We start from the raw sequence: 26,357 nt of genomic DNA, 5'->3' as shown, positions 1-26,357 counted from the left end.
AATGTGGAATGTAACTAAGTGCTCCCATCTCTAAAGCTTGCTTTAGTGGATAATCTATTGGTGGCATCATCAGTGATGAGACATTGAATTCCTATTGGACACTAAAATAGTAATAGGGGCAGTGTTATTGCAGTTGCATGTTGTAGAAGTAGATGTAATCACATACACCAGTCATGCACTTATGACTCCTAAATATAGATACAGTATAAAGAAGAAAGAAATTATATGGTAGGATATTCACCATGTGGATGAACCATGGTTTGTAGAAATTCTTAATGAACTTTGAAAATTCAGAATGGGTGATAATACAGTGGATACCAATGTTACATTAATATGACTTTGCTCTAATATTTTGCTTCTATCTTCAACATAAAAATGCAGTTGGAATATTTTGTTGCACAATGAGACATTGTCCATTTATGGAATTTTCTGACCCTGCAACCAGATTAAGCCATGCCAGCACAAATTTTGGAACATAGAGTGGACTTTTATAAACTGTGGCACTTCTGTGTTCAGTTATGAGTCCAGGAAAGTGTGCTCTACCATTTCTTTAAACCACCAAACTAAAATTGTCAGACTGTATTGTAAACAGAGGTTTTAAGACCTCAAAAGCATGAGAGGCTGTATAGATTTTGCATAATGCAGAGAGTAGAGAGCACCATGATATTACTCACATGCATACTAACATTCAGTGGCAGTTTTTCTGTTGTTATTCAAGTGAAGATGCTGGTTTGAATACTGTATGACATGCACTACATGTAGAAACAACTGGCTGGAGCAGAGTAAACTGAATAGATCATAATTGCAACTTCTCTGCAGAGATTAATCCTGGATATTGCTGTTCCACTCATAAAAACTGATCAAGGTCATAGAGACACAAAATGATCAAATGATGACCTTTAAAAAAGATTTATGGTGTGAAATGAGAGTAATTCAAAAAATATTTTAAATATGATCTGAACAATGTAAATGAAAATATAAATATAAATACTAGGCAAGATTTATGCACTGATTTAAAAAGCTCTGATATTAGCACCCATCCCTCCTTTATTTTGCTTATAGGGAGGTGATTGGAGGAAGTGTGGATTAATCAGTAACTTAATGATTTAATTAGTCCTGATTAGTCAGTATATTTTGCCAATCACCCATTTCTAGTGTGAAGTTAAATTAAGTTATTGTTCCTTTTCGTAACAGAGAAAGAAGAAAAATAAACTTTGTAGGCCTTGTTGCTATTTTTAATTTTTATTTAGGTTGAGATGTTGGAAGGAGGGGAATATCACAGAGGGATAGTTATGTTAAATAGGCCATTTACAATAACTGTAGTTAAAATGCCGCATGCAGGTTTTTATATCTTTATATATGTTTAGTTATTAAACAATAATTAAAAAGTGAAAATAAATATTTATACAGATCATTATATGATACAGAAAATGAGTTTGAAAAACAAGGTCATTAAAGTTTAGAATTCTAAGATTCCCCTAAAAAGTTTGCTGAGTAGGTATTTGCATAAGGTTTGTAGGTGGTTGAATGTCTTTTAAAACATAATTTATTTTCCTTATATTTCTTTTAAAGCAGAATGCATTCCATAAAGAATAACAGTGTAAAATACAGAATATTTATTAATTGTTCAACATTCATGTACATGTGGAACATACTTTTTGACATACATCTGCACACACTACACAGTTTGATATTTTAAGTATCCCATTGAGTTTGGCTTTACTGTGTAGTAAAACTAAATGTGGCTGAATGTTGTTTAACTTGCGTTGTGAACTAATCTGCTTCCTCTTCCTATAGGAGACTTGGCATAGTAAACTAGTACAAATGTGTGTAGCACATGTACAGGTATTACTCTTAAAAAATCAATTTAGCCATGCAGAGCTCTGAATAAAAATAATCTTTTTTATGTTCATAACATTTTTTTTAAGTACTTTCAATTTTATACTAAGAGTTGTAAAATTACAACAATTTTCAAAAATTAAGATAATTCTAATAGAAAATGTATAGCAAGAAAAACTTTTTTTTTAACTATGAGGCCAAGAAGTGTCTGATTGTATATTCTATATACTATATTGTATATTTCTTCATTTCTTTACAGTTATGTAATGTTATCATATTGTTAGTGTGTAAAGTATTTTTTGTAATAAGTACAAGCATATTAACTTGTCATATAAATGTATGATTATTTCATGTTATGAATAAAATTTTCACTTAAGCTCTGGTATTTGATTTATATGTAAAGTATTGTTAGACAAGAAAATTAATTGTTCAGTAATAAGAATAACTTGAGTAATTTTAGAACAGGCTATAATTTAAATTATATGACAAGTTGTTTTTATTTTAAATAACAGATTACGAATTCAGTGATATTGGTCTTTGTTAATTCAGTGAGTTTTTATGATGCAGAATAGTTTGATAAAGCATTGGCATTGTTAACAAAAAATCTGGATAAAAGCCCTAATCTCAGATTTTCCTTTTATGTATTGGGTATTCACTTAAAACAATATTTGTTAGAAAAATATCTTACTTTACTGAATTTTGGGTCAGTAATCCATTTTCTGCATGAAATTAAAACATTTTGTGTTTAAGAATGATTTCATGTGTATAAATGTGGAAGAAGGCCTACTTTATAAAAAAAGCATATTTTGAGAAAAACATTTAAGTTACAATATTTAGAAATTGTGTTTCACTGAGATATTTTGTAAAATTTTGAAATATTCTTAAGAATGTTTTGTTGTAATTCAAAATGTTGCATTTCTCCAGTAGTCTAATCAACTACTTATTCCAGTAAAGATTAGTAGATACTTCAGTGTGTAAAAACTTTGTAAATTTGCATTACAAATCAGTTAACAGATATAAATATTAATTTTATTATGATCCTGTTCAATATGAAAGAAAATGTTTGTATAGACAACTTTAATGTGGAAATTTAAGTTTTAGGACTGATTAGCTGTATATGTGTTTGTACATGAAGATGGTATTTTTATAAAGTTAAAATCTTGGATGACATTAAATCTAACCTACATTCCTAGATGTAATAGATATTTTCTGTAAATATTATTAAAACTCCAATGTGTACTGCAAATATTAAAAAAAAAAGTTGTGGATTATTTATTTTATTGTACTAATTTTCTCTGCCTTTGTAATTAAAAAACGTATGTGGTGTGTTCTTAGTTTTACAGTTATTATCAGTGTTCTGTTTTTGTCTTTCAGGGTACTTTCTGTGCAGGAGATGAACCTAGAGCACTATGTATTATACGAGATATGACAAATGGACAGGTATGGTATCATTATTATTTTGTTGTAAACATGTATGTATTTTCAGATTATGTATTATTGTATGTATGTATTATTTAAAGGTTCAGTAACTGTCAAACAGGTTATGAAATAACAGTATGAAAATATCTTAACTGCAATTGAAACCAGAATTGGAATTACTGAAAAAAATGCTTGTTTGCTACAATGTATATTATATTAATTGATATAATTCCAAACTTGTACTCGTTTGTACTATATAAATGTTCTAATTAGCAAAATTTCTTTAATATAATTTGAAAAATGTTAATTGCTTTCATTTCAAATATCCATCACAATAGCTATTTAATGTTTTTTTTTTTTTTTTACTTTCAAATTTTTAGCGTATTATGTTTATTTAAGCCCATAATTTTATGCATGTTCTATTAGAATTATTTTCGTGGTGTCCTAATAATTATTAACATACCTTAGTTTCCAGTCTGTGTATAGAAGGTGTATGATGACATGGTTTTGATTAGTTTTTGGCCAAAGAGACATGTCTCCTACAGGATGCTGTCACCTTCAGATGTGTAAATTGAAATTCTTGTCCAGAAGCTGACAGCATCCTCTTGGGTTTAAGAAGTTGAAATAAAGACCATATAAATACTCGTTTAGTTTCAGTGTGACCCCAGCCAAATAAATAATGACTTTTAATCAAGTCTGTCTGCAAATATTTGTTCTTTCTTTCTGGTGACTTTGCTTGAATTAATTTGAGGATTTAGTTTATGTAAAGGATAAGTTCTTAAGGGTTAACTGAATAAATGATATAATTCTTATTGATTTAAAATTACAAATCAGTATAATTTTGTCATTTTTATTTTTTGGATGATTTGAGGTTTACTTTGTTAGCCTGAAGTTTTTTACAACATGCATCACTAATTAACTTTATAGACTCTGAGTAATGGAAATTACCATATGGTGTCATGTTTTTTTGTTATATATAGTTGTTGTTAGGGTAACAAATCTCTTGATAGAAGAAAACAACAAACAAACTTCAATGCTTATTACTGTGTGCATAGCCTTTTGCAGAAAAAGTAACACTTTTCAGATCCACTGTGCTGTGAAGAACATTTGCAACCATTTTAATGTATGTAAACCCTTTTTAACTTGCCTGAATTTTCTAGTGCTATGCTAATGGTAAAGAATCATTCTAATGCCTATCATCTGCAAAAGTTAAGTTAGAATTAATAACCTTAGGCCTTGAAATAAATGCTAGAAAATTGTTGGTTGTGTTTTAGTTTTATTAGCAAAACCTAGAAGATACTAGGAAAAAATTGTTAGTATGCATTTCAGAAGGGATATTCTGACACTAATGTTTGTGAAACATACATTTCAGTAATTTATATTGAAATATTTTGAATGCATAAAGTTACTGTAATTGTAATTAACCAGATTGTTTCATTTGTTAGTGCCATGCTTGATTATTTTATTATACAAATTCAGCTGCATGACATGTCCAGATTAGGTATCAGATAATAGAGTTAGTAAGACTACAACTTCTACCATACTCACAGCATCAGTTCTTTTCAGTGCAGTTTTGCTGGCATCATGGTTGGAAATAGTATGTTCAAGTGGTTACTTATTTGAGGTTATAATAATATATAAATCATGTGAAGTGTGAATGCTTTAAATTTTTTTCTTAAATGGTCCATGGTTAATACATGTTAAATGTATTAAGTTCTAATACTTTTACAACTTTTGAAATTTGAACTGTAACTTTTATTAACAAAATGTTTTTAATATAGGATAGTTGTCAACAGTTGGGGTGTTGATTTAGACACTCAGTCTAGATATACCAGTTTCAGCCCATCTTAGACATATTTTTATGCTATATTAGTTAAATTAGAAACATTTGCGCAATTAAAATGAGTTTGGATATTTTAAAATATTTGGAGAGAAAATACACCACCAAGAATTTACATATGTAGTTAGTGTGTACAACCTATGTATTTATTCCCCTTTTAACACATGATGTACTAACTTTTAGAGAAGACTAATGTTATTGCTACTAACACTCCCAAGTTTGCTAGTGCCTTCAAAAGTTAAAATTTATGATATTTAATTCATATGAGTTTTGATATTTTAGATGGTGGCCAAAGAAATGTTTGTAGGTGTTTCACTTTTATTATTAATATTATTATTAAAAAAAGCAAACATCATGCTAGCTAAACTATATGGTTACTAAATACCATGTACACGGTTGTGGTCTTCCTCAGATATATTAAAATTACAGTTGCAGCCTTGCCATGTTATGTAGCTCAAAAGAGCAGACTGAAATTATATTTAAATATTTTCATTTGACATTAACGAATTAAAATGTATAAAAATTGAAGTATAAATTGTGTTAATTTAATGTTGTCTAGTCTTTTCAAAGGTATAAGTATTTTACATAAGATGTAATAGAAATGTTTGCATTTATGGTTGAAAATATTGATAAATGAGGATACCCTAATGGTAAAACCAATGAATTTTAATCTTTATAAGTGGATATATAAGAAAGTTAAGTTTTTATTAGTTATACTAATGGAAGGTTAATTTTTGTTTACTGCTAAATACATAACTTTTCTGATTGGAAGTTTTTTTTTTTAACCCAATGAGGACAGCATCATTCCATTTGACCGACCCTGTTTCTGTGAAGCTATACATAGCAACATTTACTATAATTCTGGATTTACTACCTGTATTTCCCTACATTTGGTATGCATTTAGTAAACAGTACAAGTCTGTTGTTGACAAAAAATATCATTCTTAATAAAGTATTTTTTCCTAAAAACTTGCCAGGGAATTTTTGAATATAAGAAGTTGAAATTTTATATCTTGGCTTATCAGTACCTATAGTGCATTTGTGATGGTTGAACTATCCGAAACCTTTTTTTAAGGAAGAGAGAAAATATATGAATGAGAATTTGCAGCCCTGTCATGTCATGTGGCCCATAGGAGTGCGGACTGAGAATTTATTTGAATATTTTCTATTGAAATTAAACAATTAAACTTGCATAAAACTTAAAATTTAACCCCACCATTTCATATGGTTAAAGTGAGTTTCAGTCAAATTAAATTTTTTCATATAAATGAATGAATTCCATATACAATTTACAACAAACAAAATCTTATAAATGTAAGCAATTACTGGATCTTGTTCCTCAATTATATTTGTCTCACTGCATCATTAGTTGCATTGACAGAAAATACATTTTCAATCTATTAGTTTTGCCTTGTTTTAGGAGGGTGGTTGATTCCCAAATCTGGCTTAAGGCAAAGGATTGGATGACTGCCCTACTGTTGACACAACTGCCTTTGTTAGTAATTTTTTGACTTTTTTTTTTTTTAAACTGTTGATGTTGGAGGCACTGTAGACTGTAGCATATCATGTCTGTGTGTTTTCATTTGGCATTCTTACTCTTTTTAAGCTATTTTTATGAAGTCCAAATCTTTGCAGAGAACAGTATCATGGCAGTGTTTTGTCTAAGCTTTTGATATTATGAACATTTTACTCCTGAAATAAACTGGTGGAATAATTTGTTGTTAGTTTCTTACTTTATATTTCTGAGTACCATTTTTATGTTGAGAGGGTATTATAGTTGGGTTTATGTTTTTTGACTTTCTGAACTTTTTGACTATTTTAAAGTCTTCTTTTGTTCTTTAGACAGGCTGTAAAGTGGTGTTTTCCAATATGGTACTTCCCTCCACTAGTAAGATTAGCTATTCTTGTTTGTTGCTGTCTTCTGCATGCAAACTTTTTTTATTATGCATGCCACAAGCCTTCTGCACCCCTCTACCCCCACATTCAAATCAGATTATTCCAGTGTGTGTCTCATGCAAATCATGTGTCACTTCTCTGTCAGTAGGAGCATAGTACATTGACATGACATTTGCACTTCTATTGAACTGTCACTTCTCATTTGGGGATGCTTGCACTTGGATGTTTTTCTTTTTTCATCTTGATTAGTGTTTCAGATTGAATTTGTTCTCAAAGTGGTTTAATTTAATTTCTGATTTTCAGGTTTCATTACCCTCATTATTATGTTTGTTTCTTAACTGCAAATGCAGGGAGATTGAATGTTACGGTTCAATCTCTATTTCCAGATATTGCCCCGCATCATCCTGAATATGTGGAACTTAAGCAGGCTGATGAGGTCTTTGATTGCTTGTTTCTACCTTCAGAATTTGCAGTGCCTTTCATTCCTGAGGTCCCTTTGTATGGATGGGTGTATGTGGTGAGAGGACATCACATAGAAAGTTCTCTCTTTAGTTTACCCCCTTTGAGATCTGAACATCCACCCATGTGTTTGCTGTGCTTGACAACCCATGAAGGGGGGAGGACAGGATCTTGGTGGTTAAGGAGTCCAACCCCAATGTGTCACCTTGGCCTTGAATTCCTGTGGACAGATGTTTTCAGGGTCAGTTGGCTGGTCCTGCTGGGCTAGGGTCAATCAAGTACAGTGTTGGCCATTCTCAATGGCTGTTGCAGACATTATATTTGATGCTGGTTTTTGGGTATAGTACTTACAAACACTGGTGTTGCTGTAGGATTCTTGTTTGGCATTGCAGTGCATTCCGTCATAGGACTCCATTGTAGGTGGGGTCAGTAGGCATTGAATATTTTTTTCTCCTCTTATGGATACTCCAAATCCAAATAAAAAAACAACAAAACAAATCATCAGTAAATAGCCACATCTTGAGTACTGGTCAGCAGTTTCCATCTTTCTCTACATTTGTACCACATTTTCTCCCTCTACATTTTTTCTGAGACAAACATTTAGGGCAGATGTCTCCCTTTTTTATTCAGAAGGAGTTATAGGGGCTTGCTGGGTTACCCAAGTCAACCAGGAAATTGTGCTCTGGTGAATTTTGGGTGGAAACATCTACACCAGAATACACCAAACTCCTTCTGAATTCAATAGCTATTGGAGATAGTAACCCTTCAAGGTTACTCACCATGCTACTTTGAATTCCTTAAGAGGAGTTATTGAGGGATTTAAATAACATTCCTGAGTCTGAGATCCTCACTGCTTTCTCTACCCAAGGAGTTTCTGCAGTGTAAGGTAGGAATTATGGTACCTACAAATGTTTTTATTTTGATGTTTGCATCACACGTATCCTCTGCCATTATCAAGGAAGCTATTGAATTTTAAGGTATGACCATATAATCCAATCCCTCTGATGTTTCCAGTGTCAGCAGTTTAGTTATTTGAAAATATCTAGTTGTTAGCAGTTGTTGTGTGTTTGTTATGGTGACAAAGACCAAGATTATAATGAGTATGAACTGGAACCTCACTATTAAGTGTAGTGGTTCCCACCTCTCTTACTTTACTCCTTGCCCGGAGTGGGTGGGGAAGAAAGAGTTACAATGTTTAAAAACTGTGAACAATATTTCTTACTCTGAGACTCAGAAGTTATTGTTCCTCTCCTCCCCTATCTTGGACATATGCTGCTGCACTACGTTTGGTTGCTACAGTGGGAGTGCAAACAAATCTTTCTGTGCCTCTGATAGAGTTATTTTTTAGCCATGTGAAGAGTCTATTACACTCCTTGGTTAAAAGAGTTGACAGATCAATGCCTAGCCTATTTCTGTTCCTATTATTTCTTCCAGAGGCTTCCTGGATCCACTTCCTTCAGCTCTGGCTTCTGGCATCTGCTCAGGTTCACTTTTTTCAGTCCCAAAATGTAGAATGATTATTTGTTCATGCCTTCAGTAGTTGGAATCTATGACCACTAATAGATCTGCCCTATCAATGAAGGGCAAGATCCATGAAGGTGAATAAATATGCTGCTACTAAAGCAAAGTGGCATGGTTGAAAACAAAGGTTTTTTCCTCCAATTGCATCTCTGCCTTAGTGAAAAAAAACACACCAAAATTTGGAAGGAATCTTAAGTTCACAACAACCATCTCTTCTAACGCCAGTTCGAAAAACATTTGGGACAAGATTCGGAAGGTTAGTGGGCAGTATAATTGCCATCCCCTTTTGATCTTGCTCTCTGATGATCAGGAAGTTGCTGATGCTTGGAGTATTCCTGATACTCTTGGTAAGAGCTTTACTCATGCATCTAGCACTTGACCATCAAGTCTTGGGCAGAATAATTGCCTCTTTCTCTTTGGGCTGATTGTCTCTACAAATGTAATTGCTCATTTACACTAGTGGAACTCAGACTTGCTTTTTATCAGTCTGGTAGTACATTAGTCAGTCCTAATGATGTCAACTATAAGATGCTGCACCATTTCTCTTCTGTTTCTCTTTCTATTCTTCTGGTTATTTTTAACTGGATTTAGCAGGAGAATGTTTTTCCTGATGCTTGGCAACTGGCTATTGCTCTCCCTTTCTCAGCCTGGGAAGAATCCCAAAATTCCTTCTAACTGTCATTTAGTTGCTTTGGTGAGTTGTCTTTGTGTGAGGTTTTAGAGAGGATAGTTAATGCTTGTCTTCTTGTTTGGTTCCTTTATTCAAACAACCACTTTTCCCCCACCCATTGTGGGTTCTGATGATAACACTCCTCTTTGGGACACCTCATTCTACTTGAAATGTCAGTTTGTGAAGCTTTCTCAAGTGACGACATCTTATTTCCATGTTCTTTGATCTGGGGCTTTGGCTCTGCACAAGGACTTTTCATACTTCTCCAGTCCAGAGTTTGTATACCGAGTGTCACAAACCTCCATCTCACCACTGTCGCTTGTAACTTTCTTTACAGTGTTGTTTCAAAGCTGTGATCCTTACCACATTATTCCACCAGGTGTTGTGTCTTCCTTTTTCAGTGGACTATGAACTCTCAGAGTAGATTGTCTGCCTTTTTTTCTTTTGGCCTTTGCATCCAGGTGCAGCTGGCTAAATGGTATCTGTCCTTGGATGATGATGTTGTCTTTACTATCAGCCCATCCCACCATGTCTTATTTCCATCCCCATCTGTGATCTTTGCTTGAATCGTCTATGGAAGGCAGATACTTCTGATTGGAATTACCTTCTATTTGTTGAACATCTTTCCAACCATTTTTATTCCCATTTATAAGGATGGTTTAAGATCAGGTTGTGGCTTGGTGGTTGCTCACAGGATCCCTTCTACAGCTTGTGTTCACTGCTGAGTTGTATGACATTTCTCTTGCCTTGGATCATTAGATGCTATGCATTACAGTGATTGTGGTATTTATACTGATTCCCTTAGTTCTACTGGTCCTGGGATCACTTCACATTAGTTCTCACCTTGTTGTCATTGATATTCAAAATTGACTGGCTCATTATTATTTACTATCTGTTTCTATCCAGTTTTTCTGGATACCAGGCCATGTCAGTATCTGCAAGAATGAGCTTTCTGACACTGTGGCTAAGTAGGGTTGCTCTGGTGCCATAATAGGTATGTCTATCCTGTATTTGAAGGCTCAGCTTTGCACCATTTAGCAGTCAACTTGGAGTTGCATCATAAGGAACTTTCCCAGATTAAACCTTCTGTTATTCTTTGTCCATCTTGTTTTCATAAGGATTTGAAGGAGGAAGATATTATAACTAGGCTAGATGTTGGTCACAATTTTTTAAGTCATTTTTTTTTCTTTTATCTGGGACTGATCATCAATGTGTGGTCTTTTTGCCACTCAAGTCACAATAATCCTTGTTTTTCTGTTCTGCTGTCGTTATGACTGAGTTACAGTACTATTTTCACCATGCCGTTTTTATGGATTTACCTTTGTTCGATAGTGTCATTGCAGTGTTGACACTGTCCATTTTCCTTGTGTTTTTAACTTTTTATGGACTTTTGTTCTTTTTAACTCCATTTATATTTTGGCTACATGTTGGTCACAGTTGTTTAAGTCGTTTTCTTTTATCTGGGACTGATCCACCAATGTGTGGCCATTTTGCCACTCAAGTCACACTAGACCATGTTTTACTGTTTTGTCATTATGACCATGAGTTACAGCACCATTTTCACGATGTCTTTTTTTTCTTATGGATTTATGTTTGGATAGTGTTATTGGCAATGGTGACACTGTTCAACTTCCTTGTGTTTTTAACTTTTTACAAGCCTTTGTTCTTTTTAACTATGTTTGGATCTTTTATCTGAGTTTTGGACATTGTTTAGCTTTGATTAATTTTTTGTTACCTTTTTATAATACATTTTTTTTCTTTTTTACTGGTTATTTGGCCCAGATAGCCTAGTTGCTTTGGACCAATGAATGTCAAATAACCAATTAACCTCTCTCTTTTTTTCACATTTCTTGTCCTACTTCTTGCCATTCTCTTCCATTGAGTTAGCTGTTTCTCAACTCATGAGTGACCTTCTTCCTTTGTATCCAGTTGACACAGGCCTAGTAAAGGTATGTCTGTTTTTGTCTGCAGACTTGTGTATCCTATTTGCAGCTGACTGGTGGGTCATTTGAATTTTTACAGCTTTTATCTTTACTTCTCGTCTCTTTCTCATTTTTCTGATTTTCCCATTTCTTTCCTATTTTGAGTGTGTGTACATTGCAAGATGGTGCTATTGGATCTTTTGGACAAGAGAACCATCAAGTGTTCTTTATCAGATGGAATTTTTAACTAATCTGAATTGTATATTCATGACTGAAGATTAATGCAAGCTATATTGTATCTTACTATGTGAAATCTGCCTTGCACCTTGGATAGTCCTTGGATGAAATTCTTCATTCTGATATGTGGACTGCACTTAATACCATTGTCTCATTACTTTCACTATCTAGCAGTTTTGTCTCCCTCAGGATATGATCTACCTCCAGTCACCATTTGGCAGTCTTCTAACTGTCTGATGAGTTAGTGCCTCATTTTGTTTCCTTACCCATTTCTGCTCTTATATGATACACTTTTCAGAAGCAACACACAGTAGCAGGCATTAACTAGCATGGTGTATTTACTTCCTAAATCTGCATTGATTCAGGGGTAATGAGAATTATTAAATCCATCAGCCCTGGTTCTGAGCATGCCCACTGATGGGGTGGGGTTTTCTGCAAGACCCCTAAGGTGGTATTTATAATTTTGTATGTATAAAACCAGACTGAACCTTCCATAGACTGTTATCCAGAATCTTGCACCAGGGGAATGTCTGCTCATTTCCCTGACTTGTGTCATTGTAATCCATTGAAATTTTTTCAGTAAAAGACCCTTGCTGTTAGGGATTGGATTGGGTCTGGAAATTTCTCCCGTGTTTCTCCATTGTAAATTATTTCTCCCCCTGTTTGTCAAGTGAAGCACGTGAGACCATTACTATTTTGTAGTTCCTAATCATAGGAGTGATTAACTTAAATTTTCATTGATTGTGTAATCCTTCCAGAGAAAGTCTGAATTGGCAGCAAAATAGGTAGAAAGTGAGGTAAAGATGTCCATGACAGTGTAATGAAAGTCACCTTTTATTTTATAATATGCCAATTTCTCTTTGGTTTAGCCAGCCACATGGGCAAAGATAAGGACCTGTGTCCCTATGTCTGTAATGTAAGGTGAGTAAATGATAGAACAGAAACATACCAAATTTTATAGTCTGACTGTTCCCTTAGTGCTATGCTACACCTGCTGTTCAACTGACAGATTATGTTCATGTGATTGATTGGTCTGGGTAATAGTTTATCCTGCATGAAATTTGTGAAGTGTTTAGAGAGAGTTGCTCTTGTAGTCGGCCCCAGTTATAGGGTGTCACACTCCATGGGCTTTATTTTTCAGTTACTTTCTGTGAAGGGAGCTAACTTACATTTTCAGTAAGCTTCACATCATTGTGGGATTCTAGATATTGTATGAAAAAAGGTAAGGATACTGTTCTGGAAGTTAACATTCTACTTACATGACAATATACTTTAGAGAGTTTCTTTTTTCTTACCTTGACTAAGAATGATGGTAATTCCCATTCTAAGTGTTTATGGCAATTACTGTTCATGGATGATGAATCACCCTCCTGGTGGAGAAGGGCTGTTGTTGCATAGTGATTACATCATTTGAAGTGCAATTCACATGAAAATGTGTCTAGGATTGGAGATGGCTCAAAGTATGCACAAAATCTTGCACACAGACGCACGATAAATCGCTACTCTGTGTAGAAAGTATTTATTTTGAGGCATATTTTAACTATTTTACAACAATATAAAATCCTGAATGTATTTAGCTAATCTGGGAGTAGATTACATCCAAGTGGTTTTGATTCAAATATATTTACATACAAATTAAGAGACGTTTAAAATATACACATGTTCCAGCAGTACTACATAGTACACAGCTATGCAAAACACTGATGTTTATAGTACCAGTCTTTAATAATTACATATGCAACATTGGAACTGTATGGATGTTCAAGTTCTTTCACTTTGATTTATTTAATTTACTTTTTTGCTGAAGCAGAGTTTTTGATTGAATTTATGTACGTTGCAAGTATATAAAGTAAAAAAAAAAAAGCATGTTCTGTATTATATTTTTGTATGCGTGTGTTGGAGTAGAACTTGATTTATTTGACTCAGTACTGGTTCCCTAATGTAATGATGCAGTGAAACTCTGTGGAGCATATTATAATGAGAATTTACATTAGTTTTTATAAGATTCAACGTAAAAAAAAGAGATTTAAAGAAGAACATTTTTTTCACTTCAATGTTGTTTTAGTTTGAAATTTCATTGGGTCAGTAGAACCAAAAACATAAGATATATCTAAGTTTTGACCATGGTAGAAGGGTTGAGAGTAGATTGTTTATAATTTTTCTTAGAGTTCTATCATGTATTAAAGTAATTAGATAGTTTTGTCAGATCAAATGTACATGTATATAGGAAAGAGAGGTGATTTTCTGTAAATGACTGTATGAGACATTATCAAACATCTTCAGTGAGTATTTGCATAGATTAGTTTATGGATCTCACTCAAGAGATTTTGGAGAATATTTTAGAAAAGTATACAGTTTGAGAAAGGGGAAAAATATTAATTTTTTTTTCTTTTGGGTGGGGAGTTAAAGTAGAATGTGACTTTTTTTTGGTATATAGTTTATAATTTTTTTAACTTTTGACATCATTTAATGATTTATGAATTATTAAGTAAACTCATTTGTCAATTAAATTGCTAGAGTTGAACTAGGTCATTCAGTTTTTTTTTTTTTTTTTTTATGAAGTGTTGAGAAAGAGAAAATATTTTCCATATAACTTGTATGAATAAGAATTAAACATGTTCATTACATGCAAAGTATAGCATTATGAGAAACTGAGCAAGCTGTTATCCTTTGTTTTGGGTTGTAATTAACACTTTATGTTGTAAAATTTGATAAATTTGTTGAGTGTTTTTTGTGTGTAATGTAATATTGAATCAATGAGCTATGTGTGCATGGCCATACTTGTATGAATAAGTTGAAATGTACTATTTAACTGTTTATGAAAGATTATGCAAATTGCAAAATTCTTACAGCTTTTTAGTAACATATCGGCAGTTTAACTGAGAATCGAAATCTTTTTCATTAATAGTTTTCTTGTGTTTTTGAATTATGTATAGTGTGTAATTTATGATTTGTACATCAGTGTTTGAGCCAATACTTTCTGTTTTGATGCTACATGTATTCAGCAAATTCAATGTTAAAATTAAGAAAAGTGATTAGTAATTGTTAAATTTTAAATACAGACCTATGTAATGTTTAATATATTTAATTGTAGTACACTGTACTTGTATTTTGCAAGAAATTGAAAGTGTTTTTTTTTTTTTTTTGTGTGTGTGTATAGTGGCAAAATTCAAAGGTGTTGTTGAACTTGCCAGTATCTACAACTGCTGTTCAATTGATGGAAGAGATTGGAAAGAAGTGCCATTATCATCCTGATTCATTTGAACTGGTACTTCAGAGAATGCCTGATGGAGAATCCGTATGTATATATTTTTCAAAAATGTTAGCAACTGTGATACAATTGCAGATTTATAAAATATTTTCTGTATGTTTTATACTTAATTTTGTTGAAACATAAAATATAAAGTTTTTTTATTGTTTTAATGTGTTTTTTAAACAAAAGTTTACATTTTGAGTGCATAAAGTACAACTTAAAATACATTTTGTAATTGGCAAAAAGAAAGTTACAATAATTGAAAATCCACTCCTAAATTTAGCAAAATATTTTATTACATTACAATTAAAGGATAGATTTTAACCCTGGATTTAATCAGATTTCAAAATTAATGTAATTTATGGAATGCAAATGGGTTCTAGTGTTTAACTAGTAAACTCAAGGAACTTTGGCATTTTGTTTCCTCTTGCTAAACCAGGTGAGGTTGTGAATATTCAGACAAGTTGTAAACAAGTCAATATTATGCAAGCATAACATTTATAGAAAAATCCACTCTTTGGTAATTGATCATTAAACCTATGTAGGAACTTGCTTAGGCAAACTTAGAACCTGAAATAAAAATAAAGCATTCAGGCAATGTTTTTTTTTTTAACATTTGACATATAATTTAAAAGAAAGTATAACTATAACTTGTACAGAACTTGCCTGTGGGAGTTTGAACACTTGGAAATTTTGTAGCTTGTGTTTTGGTAAAATTATTTCAAAATATACCTACCATTCACTTACACTAGCTATATTTTGATTTCTGAGTTTCAGCTTTACCCATGTAAGTACCTATTTATTTTCTCCTTTGCTTTGGTCTTTTGTACCCCATTTAAATACCTTTGATATCCTCTCCACCTTTGTCAATGCACCCTCTATTCTGGTACTGTATATAAGCATCTTATTCAGATAATGTTATTACTATTTCTCAACAAACCGTTTCTCTACGAACGTGATGCTGTAACTAACATACTTGGCTGTGATTTTAGTGTCAGCAGAAGTGTTATTGGAAATACTTTCAGTTTAGGAAAATTTTAACTTTTATGTATTAACTAATCTACAGTAACTTATCTGTTTTTTTAAAAAAACGGAGGTACAAGCCTTTAAAATGCTTACTAAATAGTTATAACATGATAAAGAAAAACATCAGAAAATACATGTGGTTACATTTTCTTTATTCAGCTATTTCACTGAACTAAAATATAGGGTTGCAGGATACATAGTTTAAAACTGGAATGTTATAAATGTATATTATGAACTTTTAAATTTTCCACTTATTCTTTAATTTAAGTGGAACAATTTGAAAGACAAAAAACTAAGAATATAGTATCCTCATTTTTCTTTTTCCTACAGTTTAACATTAGAAAAATGGTATTATTTAAAGTGCAAAAATCTAAACACTATCATTCTGTCATTCAACTTTATTTCTATGGCAGCTTAGTAAATCCCACCCTCAGTTTAATAACATCTGTACTTGCTTGAAATATTGTTTTGTTAGACTTAAGATTTTCAGTTTATTCCTGTTTTGGTAATTTTAATATGTTCAATGTGTTTTCTAAGTGTTTTGAAGTATCAGTAGTAAGGAAAATGCATGTAGGAACTCACCTGATGATAGAAGCTGTATTCTTGGCAGCAGGGTAAAATATCCTCATTTACAGGGCTTAGACAATCATGTGCTACAAGTTTCCCTTTTACTAAATTTACAATGATCCTTAAAAAATGGTTTTAGAAGAGATGAAAATACCTGCTGGATTTTGTTTTATTCTTTTATCACAAACTTTTCATATGCAGTATGCTAAGTAAATGCAGTGTTGAAGTGTTTTTGCCTTGTTTATGGAAAGTACAAAAATAAATACTAACTTTATATCACAATTTTTGTAAATTAACACAAATTTTGTTTTTAAGACTAATAATCACAGTCCTCTGGTGAGACAGCAGTAAGGTTATAACACTAAAGTCAGGGGTTTGTTTCACCTTGGTGGACACAGCAGATAGCTCAATGTGGTTTTCTGTGAAAAATACAAACATTATTGTATTTAGGTATTAACATCAAATCAGAATTTAATGTGAGCATGAGTAAATGAGGTGTTTTTGGGTGAATCATATTTTATGAAAAGTTGACTTCTTTAATTTGTGAACCACCCTCAGTGTAGCATTATTGATTAGATGGCAGTGGCTAATTAGCTACTGTCATTTAGGTGTAACCATCTCTACATATCACCTATGTGGAATTTGAAGATTAATTAACTCTTTCTACACTGGCTTGGTCAATTTGGCTTGTCATGTGATCTTTTTGTACTTGTATAGGGTCTTTATAGATCTGATACCTACTAACTTTTGGTATACTTTGTATGTCTTCATGAACTTCAAGTCTTTCAGTAAACATCATAAGCCATTCACATACCAAAAAAAATCATTTTTAATAAACTAATAAAAGATTTGTCCTTGAATATATCATGTACTTGTTTTGAATAGTCCATGTTTTCAGTAAAACTTTATTTTATCGGGTATTGTCTCTACCCTAACTTTCTACTCTGTTGGTCAGTTTGACCAATCTCGTAACCACTAGAAAAATTTGAAATCAATTAAATCACCCTTCTTTTTTTTCTATAATTACTTCAAATGTAGCATGAAATTGCATTAATTTATTTGAAGTAACTTTAAACTTGTAATAATATACATCTACTTATAATTAACTTTGTTTTATTTGACCTTTTGATTGGTTTGAGTTGTGCTTAACTACTACTTGCATTAGTATAAATTGTAAATCGCTTGAGAAATGTGCAGCTCATATTGTGCTATCAAGTTACTCTACCCACAAGCAACCCTGAGCTGTTCATGTACATACCTCATGAAGTATTTTTATTATATTATTAGTATTACTTGTTTTACCTAATCTAACCTAAAGGGATCTCTATTTTTACATTTTAGTTGCTTTTATAATAATATATATAAAAACAAGAAATAAAGTACTTATCTGAGCATTCTTTTTTTTTATACTCTTAACTTTTGATGACAGTTAACCCTATGTTTTTTTAAATTAATGATAATAATGCATCAAATAATACCCCAAAGAATGCAGACTAATGACCAAAAGCAGGTAATTTTCTCTTAACAATCACAGTTTTTCTTGCTTTCTAAGTATGCAACAAAACCACTAAAATGTATTCAAAATAGCTGTTGTTATTTCCATGTAGGCCCCCCAGTGGTTCAGCGGTATGTCTGCGGACATACAACGCTAAAACCTGGGTTTCGATACCCGTTGTGGGCAGAGCACAGATATCCCATTGTGTAGCTTTGTGCTTAATTCAAAACAACAGCATTTCCATGTTAACCAAAATTGAATAGGTTGTGAAAATGACCATTATGTGTTCAGAACACAATGCTATGTAATGCAACAGTTGATAGATGAAAACCTTGACTTTCTACTTGTTATAGGTAGTAATTAATTAAACATAAAGAACTATTAACAAATTCTGAAAGAGAATGTGAAACAGGATTTTTAAAATATTGCCTTTTAAAATTAAGAATTTGAAACTTGTATATGTGATTAAAATATGGATTTTTAACTAAGATTTTATGCTGTACTAATTGGAATAACATAAATGAAAAGTAGATTATTAAAATTTTGAATGCAAGTCATTAAAATTTTGTATTTTGCACTAAAAGATACCTGGCATTAATGAGAGTTAGCCATGTTTGTCTGGGTCATCCCTGATAGTACTTTTATTTAGGTGGAAGCCTCATTAAGGCTGCCTTGACTGCACTCATATGGTTCATACTGCTGTCAGGTTACCAAGGAGCCCCCGAAAAAGCTGCAATGTCATTTTTTGATTGTTTCAAAATATAATGAAATTGGTACTTAGGTGGACTTTGGACATATAATATGTTAATAGTACATGTATAGAATTATGTATAGGTGCCATTGATTTAAAAAAACAAAACACAATGTAATTTATATTACATGGTGATTGGAACTGACCAAATTTCAAACTTGTAAAATAGGATTTTTCTTTTTCGTTCAATTTCTTAGAAAAATTGGCTAAGCTGGTCTTTTCCATAATTTTTTGATGGAGCCTGACCTTAGTCCTGGAAACAGAATTGAATAGTTTGAAGACTTTATAAAACAAAGGAAATTTGATAGAAATATCTTTTTGTATAAGTTTAGTAGGTATGAAACAAGCTTATGGTAGGTAACTAATTCTTAATATAATTGTTATTTATTAATGATGTTATTTTTAATGCAAAAATGAAAAACATATCTGTGGAACGAATTTTGCTATTGAATACAGGTAATTTCCTTTATATATTATTTTTGCTTTTAGTTATTTTGATGTAGTTTGTACCAATAGAACTATTGGCCAACAGCTTTGAATAGTCACTACTTGTATAAAGTTGGTTTGAGAGTTACTATGTTGGCCTTTTTTTTTCTCATGAAAAAAAAAATTGAAATAACATTTTTTTCTAGAAATAAAAACCTTTTATTTTTTTCACAAGTGTGTAAATGCTTATTTAAAAATAAAATACACAGTATTTTATGAAAATGGTTTTACTGTTTATTTAGGTGATTATCAATGATCTCAAAGATCAGACTTTAGAGGAAGTTGGCTTTCGATGTATGAACAATGCAAGAAATATATTGATAATAGGAAACAGAAATGGAGAGCCTCCACAGAAAGTTGAGGTATTATTCATATATTTCTTTTTATTACTATTATTGTTATTATTATTAATAAGCATAATTATACTTTATTCTATTTAAAGATGTATTTTGATTATACTGCATTTTACTTTAGAGGAACATTATTTACATACTCTGAGATATTATGATTTCAAGTAATTGTACCATAAATTATTTTATTTACATTCTACATTTTTAGAAAACATTGGTACACAGAGTACTGTGTTTATTTTTACAGAAATACTTTTACTCTTTTATTCAAACAGTAACATGGATAATAATGATTGTGTGTAACAGGTAAAGTAATAGTTTACAATAACAGTCCAAAATTTTTCATTGGTAGAAAACTGGAGATCATATTCACTTATATATTACTTTTACTAAATAAACAAGGTATAAATACCATTTCAAACTGAATAGACTATTTAGCTTGACACTTGGCTGTAAGTTACATTAACTTGCATGTCCTGCACAGATTTGGACAGTGGTTTGTTTGGCAAATTTGTTTCAATCAGTCACATTATATATAAGTTGGTAAATAATATGAACAAAATAAACCCTGTATTTGCTATGGTTTTGCCCTCTTCAGTATTGTTTTATCTAGTACATTTGAGATAATTCATTTCATTTTTCATGCTACTTGCATACATTTTTAAATTTCCACATGAACAATATGATTTGTAATATTATTTAACACACGTTACACAGGAATTTGATATTTTGTTGTTATTGTTTCAGTTCACTCTGGTTAATGTTTATTCCAATTGACAAATTATTAAATTAAGTTCATTTGAAAAGTTTTTATACTTTTCTCTGTAGCTTTCTTAATTTGTCCTTTTCCATCATGGAAGTGATGAATTATTATCAGGATATAAGATTTTTAATTTCTTAACATTTTTTCTGTTCACTTGATATATTGAGCATCAGAAGTCATCTTCCTTCAATTTGTTGTAATAGTGGTATTACAGCTTTTTGTTCTTGATAATTCTAATTTCAACAAATAGTTATGATACAGCAGTAGTGAGGATAGAATTATTATAAATTATATTATTTTTAGCAGTATTAGAATATCTTGCATTGTTTTATGGTGGCATCCAATAAATGATTTTTTAAAATATTTTTCTGTTGTGTTGGATATCATTAATTACAGTAGTGTTTCATAGTAGGGATCAGACATATGTTCTTTTTTATTACTATTTAATATTGTTCTACCAGCCTACAGCAAAAATACTATATTACTAAATGTGTCATTGTGCATTGTAGTTTAAATTTATTTGACTACCTAATAGATAATAGCTGTATAACATTAAAACACCCAGTTGTTTTGATGTAGTTTGTGGTTTATATGTAACATCATAATGTACTACTTTCACAATTATATGGTTGCATGCAGGCCATGGATGTAATTTAATGTTTGTATGGCTGGCATGACTCATACCATAGCAATTATTAACTTGTAACTATATTGACATTACATATCATTTGTTTATATATAGGGTTCCTGTCCCTTTGGACACAACACTGCTGACAGGATTACATTTTATTTTTTTTTAAAGCACTGCATGATTGATTTTGGTCATGTTACACAAATGTGTAAAATTCTATACAAATGTATAGGCTGTCTTCCACAGCAGAAATACTTAAACCGGCTTTAAAAGATAGCACCCAACTTATTTTTGAGCATTGGATCTTAAGTTCCAGCAATGGTTGATAAGTGTCAAATTATAGCCAACACTGCATGACTGTGAATTTTATAGGTACTGCAGCTAAAGTAGCCATTCTTGAAGCTAACTATAAGGAATGGCACGAATTATTCAAGCAGGAGATGGTGATTCTAAGTGAAAGTGAGGCAAACACTTTGTAGCTATATATTTTATTTAAAAAATATTTATATTCACTTTAAGCAACATTGCCACATCAGAGTTTAAGGTAGCCTCAGTAGAGGAGGGTCATAGAAATGTCATGATCCAAACTCCATCAGGAATAGTGAGAAGGGAATGTATATTAATATAATCAATTTGTAATTCTCAATGAACACATTTTTAATCTTGTAGAGTGTGCAGAAGGTTACACTAAGAGGAAATCTGGCCAGCTGCAGCAAAACTACGACCAGTATTACTGGAGGAGGAAGAGGAGGGTGCAAAACGGGGAAAACATAAGAAATATTGAATATGCTGTTATATTTTGTTATGTCATATATGAATTCACGTATGCAAATTTAAAAATCTGTGTGAATTCTTGTGTGTGTGTGTATTTACAACGTAAAACTTGTAAGGGCTGCATATATAATACACAAATGTAAATACAAACCAACATTCAGTGCTTGTGTATATATGTTTAAAGTTCATGTGGTTACAAAATACATTTCATGGACCATTCCAGTATAATTCAGTTATCCCTCCAATCCAGTGTTGGAGACTCCATATAGCTACAAGGTATAAATATAGTAGCTATGTATATATATTTTACAAGCACATATATGATGTATATTGATTGCCATGCATCATAATGCACTTATATGTAGTACCACTATCAATGATGACATTGTGGCAATGCTATCAGTAGCAATATCTGTCTAATATGTATGAAGCCATTCCAATGGTTTTCATTATTTTCAGAAAGAGCATCATACACAAACTACATATTTCATTAAAACTAAACTGTTTCAGATAGGACAATATTGCTATTATACATAAAAAAACAACAACAAAGAAACAATATTATTGAGAATTGTTAATTTAAAAGGGAGATGAGGGGTCTTCAAAGAAATACAGAAGCCATATAGGTAGTTTAAAATGAAAACATAATTGTGAAAAAAGTAGATGCACAAGCTTAAGGTTTGAGACACAGTGGTGACATTATTTCTTCAAGCAACAAATCCCTATTTTAACTATTGTTTAGAGGTTGGAATATGTGCAAAATAAAAATTAGGACTTGTAGCTTGAAGAAATAATGTCAACACTATGTCTGAAACCTTAAGCTTCTTTGTTTACTTTATTTGTAACTGCATTTTCACTTTAAGCTACCTGTCTTGTTTAAATGTTTGAAGATCCCCTTTCTTCAGTAGTAATTTTTAGTAATCATGTAAGTGGTGTGTTTTGATGTCAACAGTGTGGACATTTTATCTGATGCTATCCATCTTTATTAAATATTCTTATTAAAAATGTTTGACTATGGAAGCTTGTTTACAGAGTTACTGAACAGTGATACTTTTTAGTTTTTACTTCTTGTGAGTGAGAGTAGGAGAGCTGTGTTCATAGAAAGGTATATTGTCATAAAGCACCTGATAGTGTTAAAGAATCCAGGAATTTAAAAAAAAAGATTTATATGGATTTTACTTCATTTAGCTTGGCTTCATTTATGTAAGAGATTACTTAGTTTTAATAATTTCCAAAAAGTTCAGTCCATAGTAATGTGCTTTGAAGAACAGTTACATTAGAGAGTTTGTATTATTTGGTATTTTAAAGACTGTTCGCTAGTTGTAGCTCCATAACCATAACAAGTGAAATTGTTTAGTAAGTCGATTATTGGATTAAGCATGGAAAATAACAGATCAGTTAATGAATGGCAGGGTAATATTATGTAAATTACAGTCATGTTAGTTTTTAAAAGAATTAAGATAGTTCAAAAAACTAGGCAGTAGGTGTATTATGAAACCTGTGTTTTAACAATGTATTCTCAAGATGTTTGGCATGGGTATTAAAACTTTAATTAAAATAAAGTACAGAACAAAGTTTCAACCTTCTGTATCCTAACATACATTTTAGTTTTAATTGATGGCACATAGATTAGGAGAAGTTGGCATACTATAAAGCAATAATGGTTCTTTATAATTCAAATATTATCACACTACAGGATAAACCACATAGTAAAGAGTATTACAGTTTTCTCACTCTACAGTCATATTAGAAGATATATATTTTAACTAATTTTAACCACTTATTGTACTTAATTGTGGTCATGTTTTGTTATCCTGATACCAAGTATTATAGAATTATAAATATCATAATTACTTGAAGTATCTTGTGAAAATACTTATGTACTTTTAAATAGTAAAATTTCAGTAAAAGGCTCATTATTCTGGCTTCTTTAATGCTATTTAGTGACAAAAATATTTTACTTTTGTATTGTACTCAGTTTCATGAATTACAAGGAGTATAGTCATTGTAATGTTTTTTTCATCAGGTGGTTGTGGTTATGTAATTTATAATTGTTTTTGCACAATAAAGTGATTATTTAGATATCTAAGCATAATACAATTTATATTATAAATTATTAGTTATATTTATTAAAATATTCAGGTCAGTGAAGATACTTCTCTTGTCAAGGATCATGACATCCAAATGGGGTCAGATTTCTCTCTTTCAGCATCAGGGGATGCTGAAAGTACTCATGTTCCTTCAACTGCACTGTCATACAGTTCGGGTTCTAGTGATTTCAGTTATGGCTGTAGTTACGCAAGTGCTGTTATGAAACAAGATACAGGTATTGGCTCTTTCACTCTTGTGATTATGGTTATAAGAATATTAATAATGGTGCTTTGTTTATACTACTGTATATAATTTTTTCTTATATGAAAAGAATTTGCAGACCATATATTGTAAGTTATTGCATTTATTCTTTATTTCTGTGTGCATGCCACAATATTTTTAGAGTTATGCTGAAAATACATTCTAATGTGATACAGTATCTCTCTCCCATGTATAGCTAGCTATTCTTGTCCAGTGCACCACCTTCATTGTGGTTCACTGTATTTTGTAAATCATCATGTGACATACCCTCCTGATACATGTGACTCCCTGTATTTGATCATACAGATTTCTCATTTCTTGTTAGACAATGATCAAGTGCATACTTTTTTCAATTGTGCTCCTTTCACGTGTTCATTTAGTTGTTTTTTGGCAAAGAAGAGATTTACTTGATTTATTCATTTACTACAGTTAGTTTTCTATAATAGTTTGCCTCAACAACTTAGTTTTATTTATTAATTTTTTTAAACTTTTTAACAGTTTAAGATGAATACTAAAGTTTTGTGTTTTATACTTTCTGGTATTTATACCACTATTTCAAGTGCTGTTATACAGGCTTCAGGTCTGAAGGGTTTCAACTGAGAAATTTTTAGTTATCATTCATCAGGGGATTGATTGATATATGAGCTTTCTTATTTCTCCTAAAAATTCCACGTTCCTCCTACATCATTGAAACCTGTCCATGATGAGGAGGATTTTGCCAGCTTTTTTTTCTTCTAACTATGTTGTGCTTTCCTGTGTCTCTTCTACTGAATCTAATAGGCCTAACTTTGCCTTTTTGGATGTTTTCTCAATTGTGTTCAGTTTTCTCATTTTCATCAGTTTCATGTGATACCCTCCCTTCATTGTTACGTGATACCTGTCTTCAAGAGTACCTTGTTTCTACTACTTCTGACATTAGGGTTTAAGGTGAGCTATTTGTTTATTAATTGAGGGTTGGTGTTAGCCTGCCTCATTATGAACTTCATGCTTATGAACATTATGCAGGATGATCAACCCTTAATTAACTCTCAGTAGTTGAAGTTACTTTTGCTGATGTGTGAGCTATCCCTGAAAATCCTTTTCATTTCTGCTATGCATAGTTCTAATTTTCATCCGACTCTTACAGCTCATTTACAGTACTGAGGCACTCTACCAGTCTCCTGTGGGGTTTTCTTGGAATACCTTTTTCTGTTAGCATGATTATTCTCTTCAGCCCTATCCCTTTACATGTGGTTTTGTTGCTATTGCTATTTTATTGGAAAATATATCTTGTCGCAGGTTCTGCTACCTTCCATTTTGTGAATTACAGGTAGCTGGCTCTTTTTCTCCATCAGGCTGGTTTGAGATTTTTTCAAATCTTTGGAAACACAATGGATATTGGAAGTCAGGGCTGGAACAACCAGTATCTCATGTATTCTATCCAATTTTATAAATCTCCATGTTGAGTGATTCTTCCAGATTGTAATGTTAGTATTGTTCTTCACTGCCTTACACTCCCTCCATTTGAATCTTTGTTCTCATATTCTACATTTTATCTATTTGTTGATACTTGTTCCTATTCCTTTTAGTCTTTGGTTGCTTGCTTATCTCATTTTGATCTCATGACCTCTCCCAAAATTGTTTCTTGCCCTGTATCTTCCTGTGCTTTACCAATTCCTACCAGTAAGGGCTCAAAATTTCATAGTTTCTCAATGTAAGGTTAATCATTACTAGTTCATGTGACTATCAGTTCTTTTCATGCTTGGCAGAGAGACATGTTTGGGTGATTTTGTTCCCCTGTTGTTGGAAGGACTTTTAATCCGTTTCCTTTTCCCACCATATTTATCTCCTGTACCAGTTTCCTTCCTAATTAATTCAGGATCCATCTACCAGTCTGGGTCTGTTCAAGGCTGTGCAGACCCTTCTGTCACAGAGATCTATCATACCTGTCAACCAGCATTTTCCAGGTTTTTGTTTAAGGCTTTTTGTTGTCCCCAGCTCATATCAGGGGACTGGTATGCTTTGATCTATGGGCTGTTCTACAAGATCTCTAGTAGATTTTCCTTATGATATATGTGATTCATTAATATGCCCGTTCTAGGCTGTACTAACCCATAGACTTAAATG

General features: G+C 31.9%; 1 protein-coding gene across 6 annotated transcripts in view; it reads left to right on the top strand.

Moving 5' to 3' along the window:
• Positions 1 to 26,357, top strand: part of LOC143247067 (ubiquitin carboxyl-terminal hydrolase 47-like) — a 142,273-nt gene that overhangs the window by 4,090 nt on the left and 111,826 nt on the right. For all 6 annotated transcript variants that reach the window (XR_013026352.1, XM_076494498.1, XM_076494473.1 and 3 more), the window contains exons 2-5: positions 3,214 to 3,279; positions 14,964 to 15,101; positions 19,624 to 19,743; positions 24,042 to 24,225. Coding sequence is in view for 5 of the 6 variants with exons in the window: in XM_076494498.1 (XP_076350613.1) it covers positions 3,214 to 3,279; positions 14,964 to 15,101; positions 19,624 to 19,743; positions 24,042 to 24,225 (508 nt within the window). In the remaining variant the exon portion in view is untranslated. The remainder of the gene's footprint in view (positions 1 to 3,213; positions 3,280 to 14,963; positions 15,102 to 19,623; positions 19,744 to 24,041; positions 24,226 to 26,357) is intronic.

This window comes from Tachypleus tridentatus, chromosome 1 (assembly GCF_004210375.1).
Source record: "Tachypleus tridentatus isolate NWPU-2018 chromosome 1, ASM421037v1, whole genome shotgun sequence".
Lineage (NCBI taxonomy): Eukaryota > Metazoa > Arthropoda > Merostomata > Xiphosura > Limulidae > Tachypleus > Tachypleus tridentatus.
This window is presented reverse-complemented; position numbering and strand designations above follow the sequence as displayed.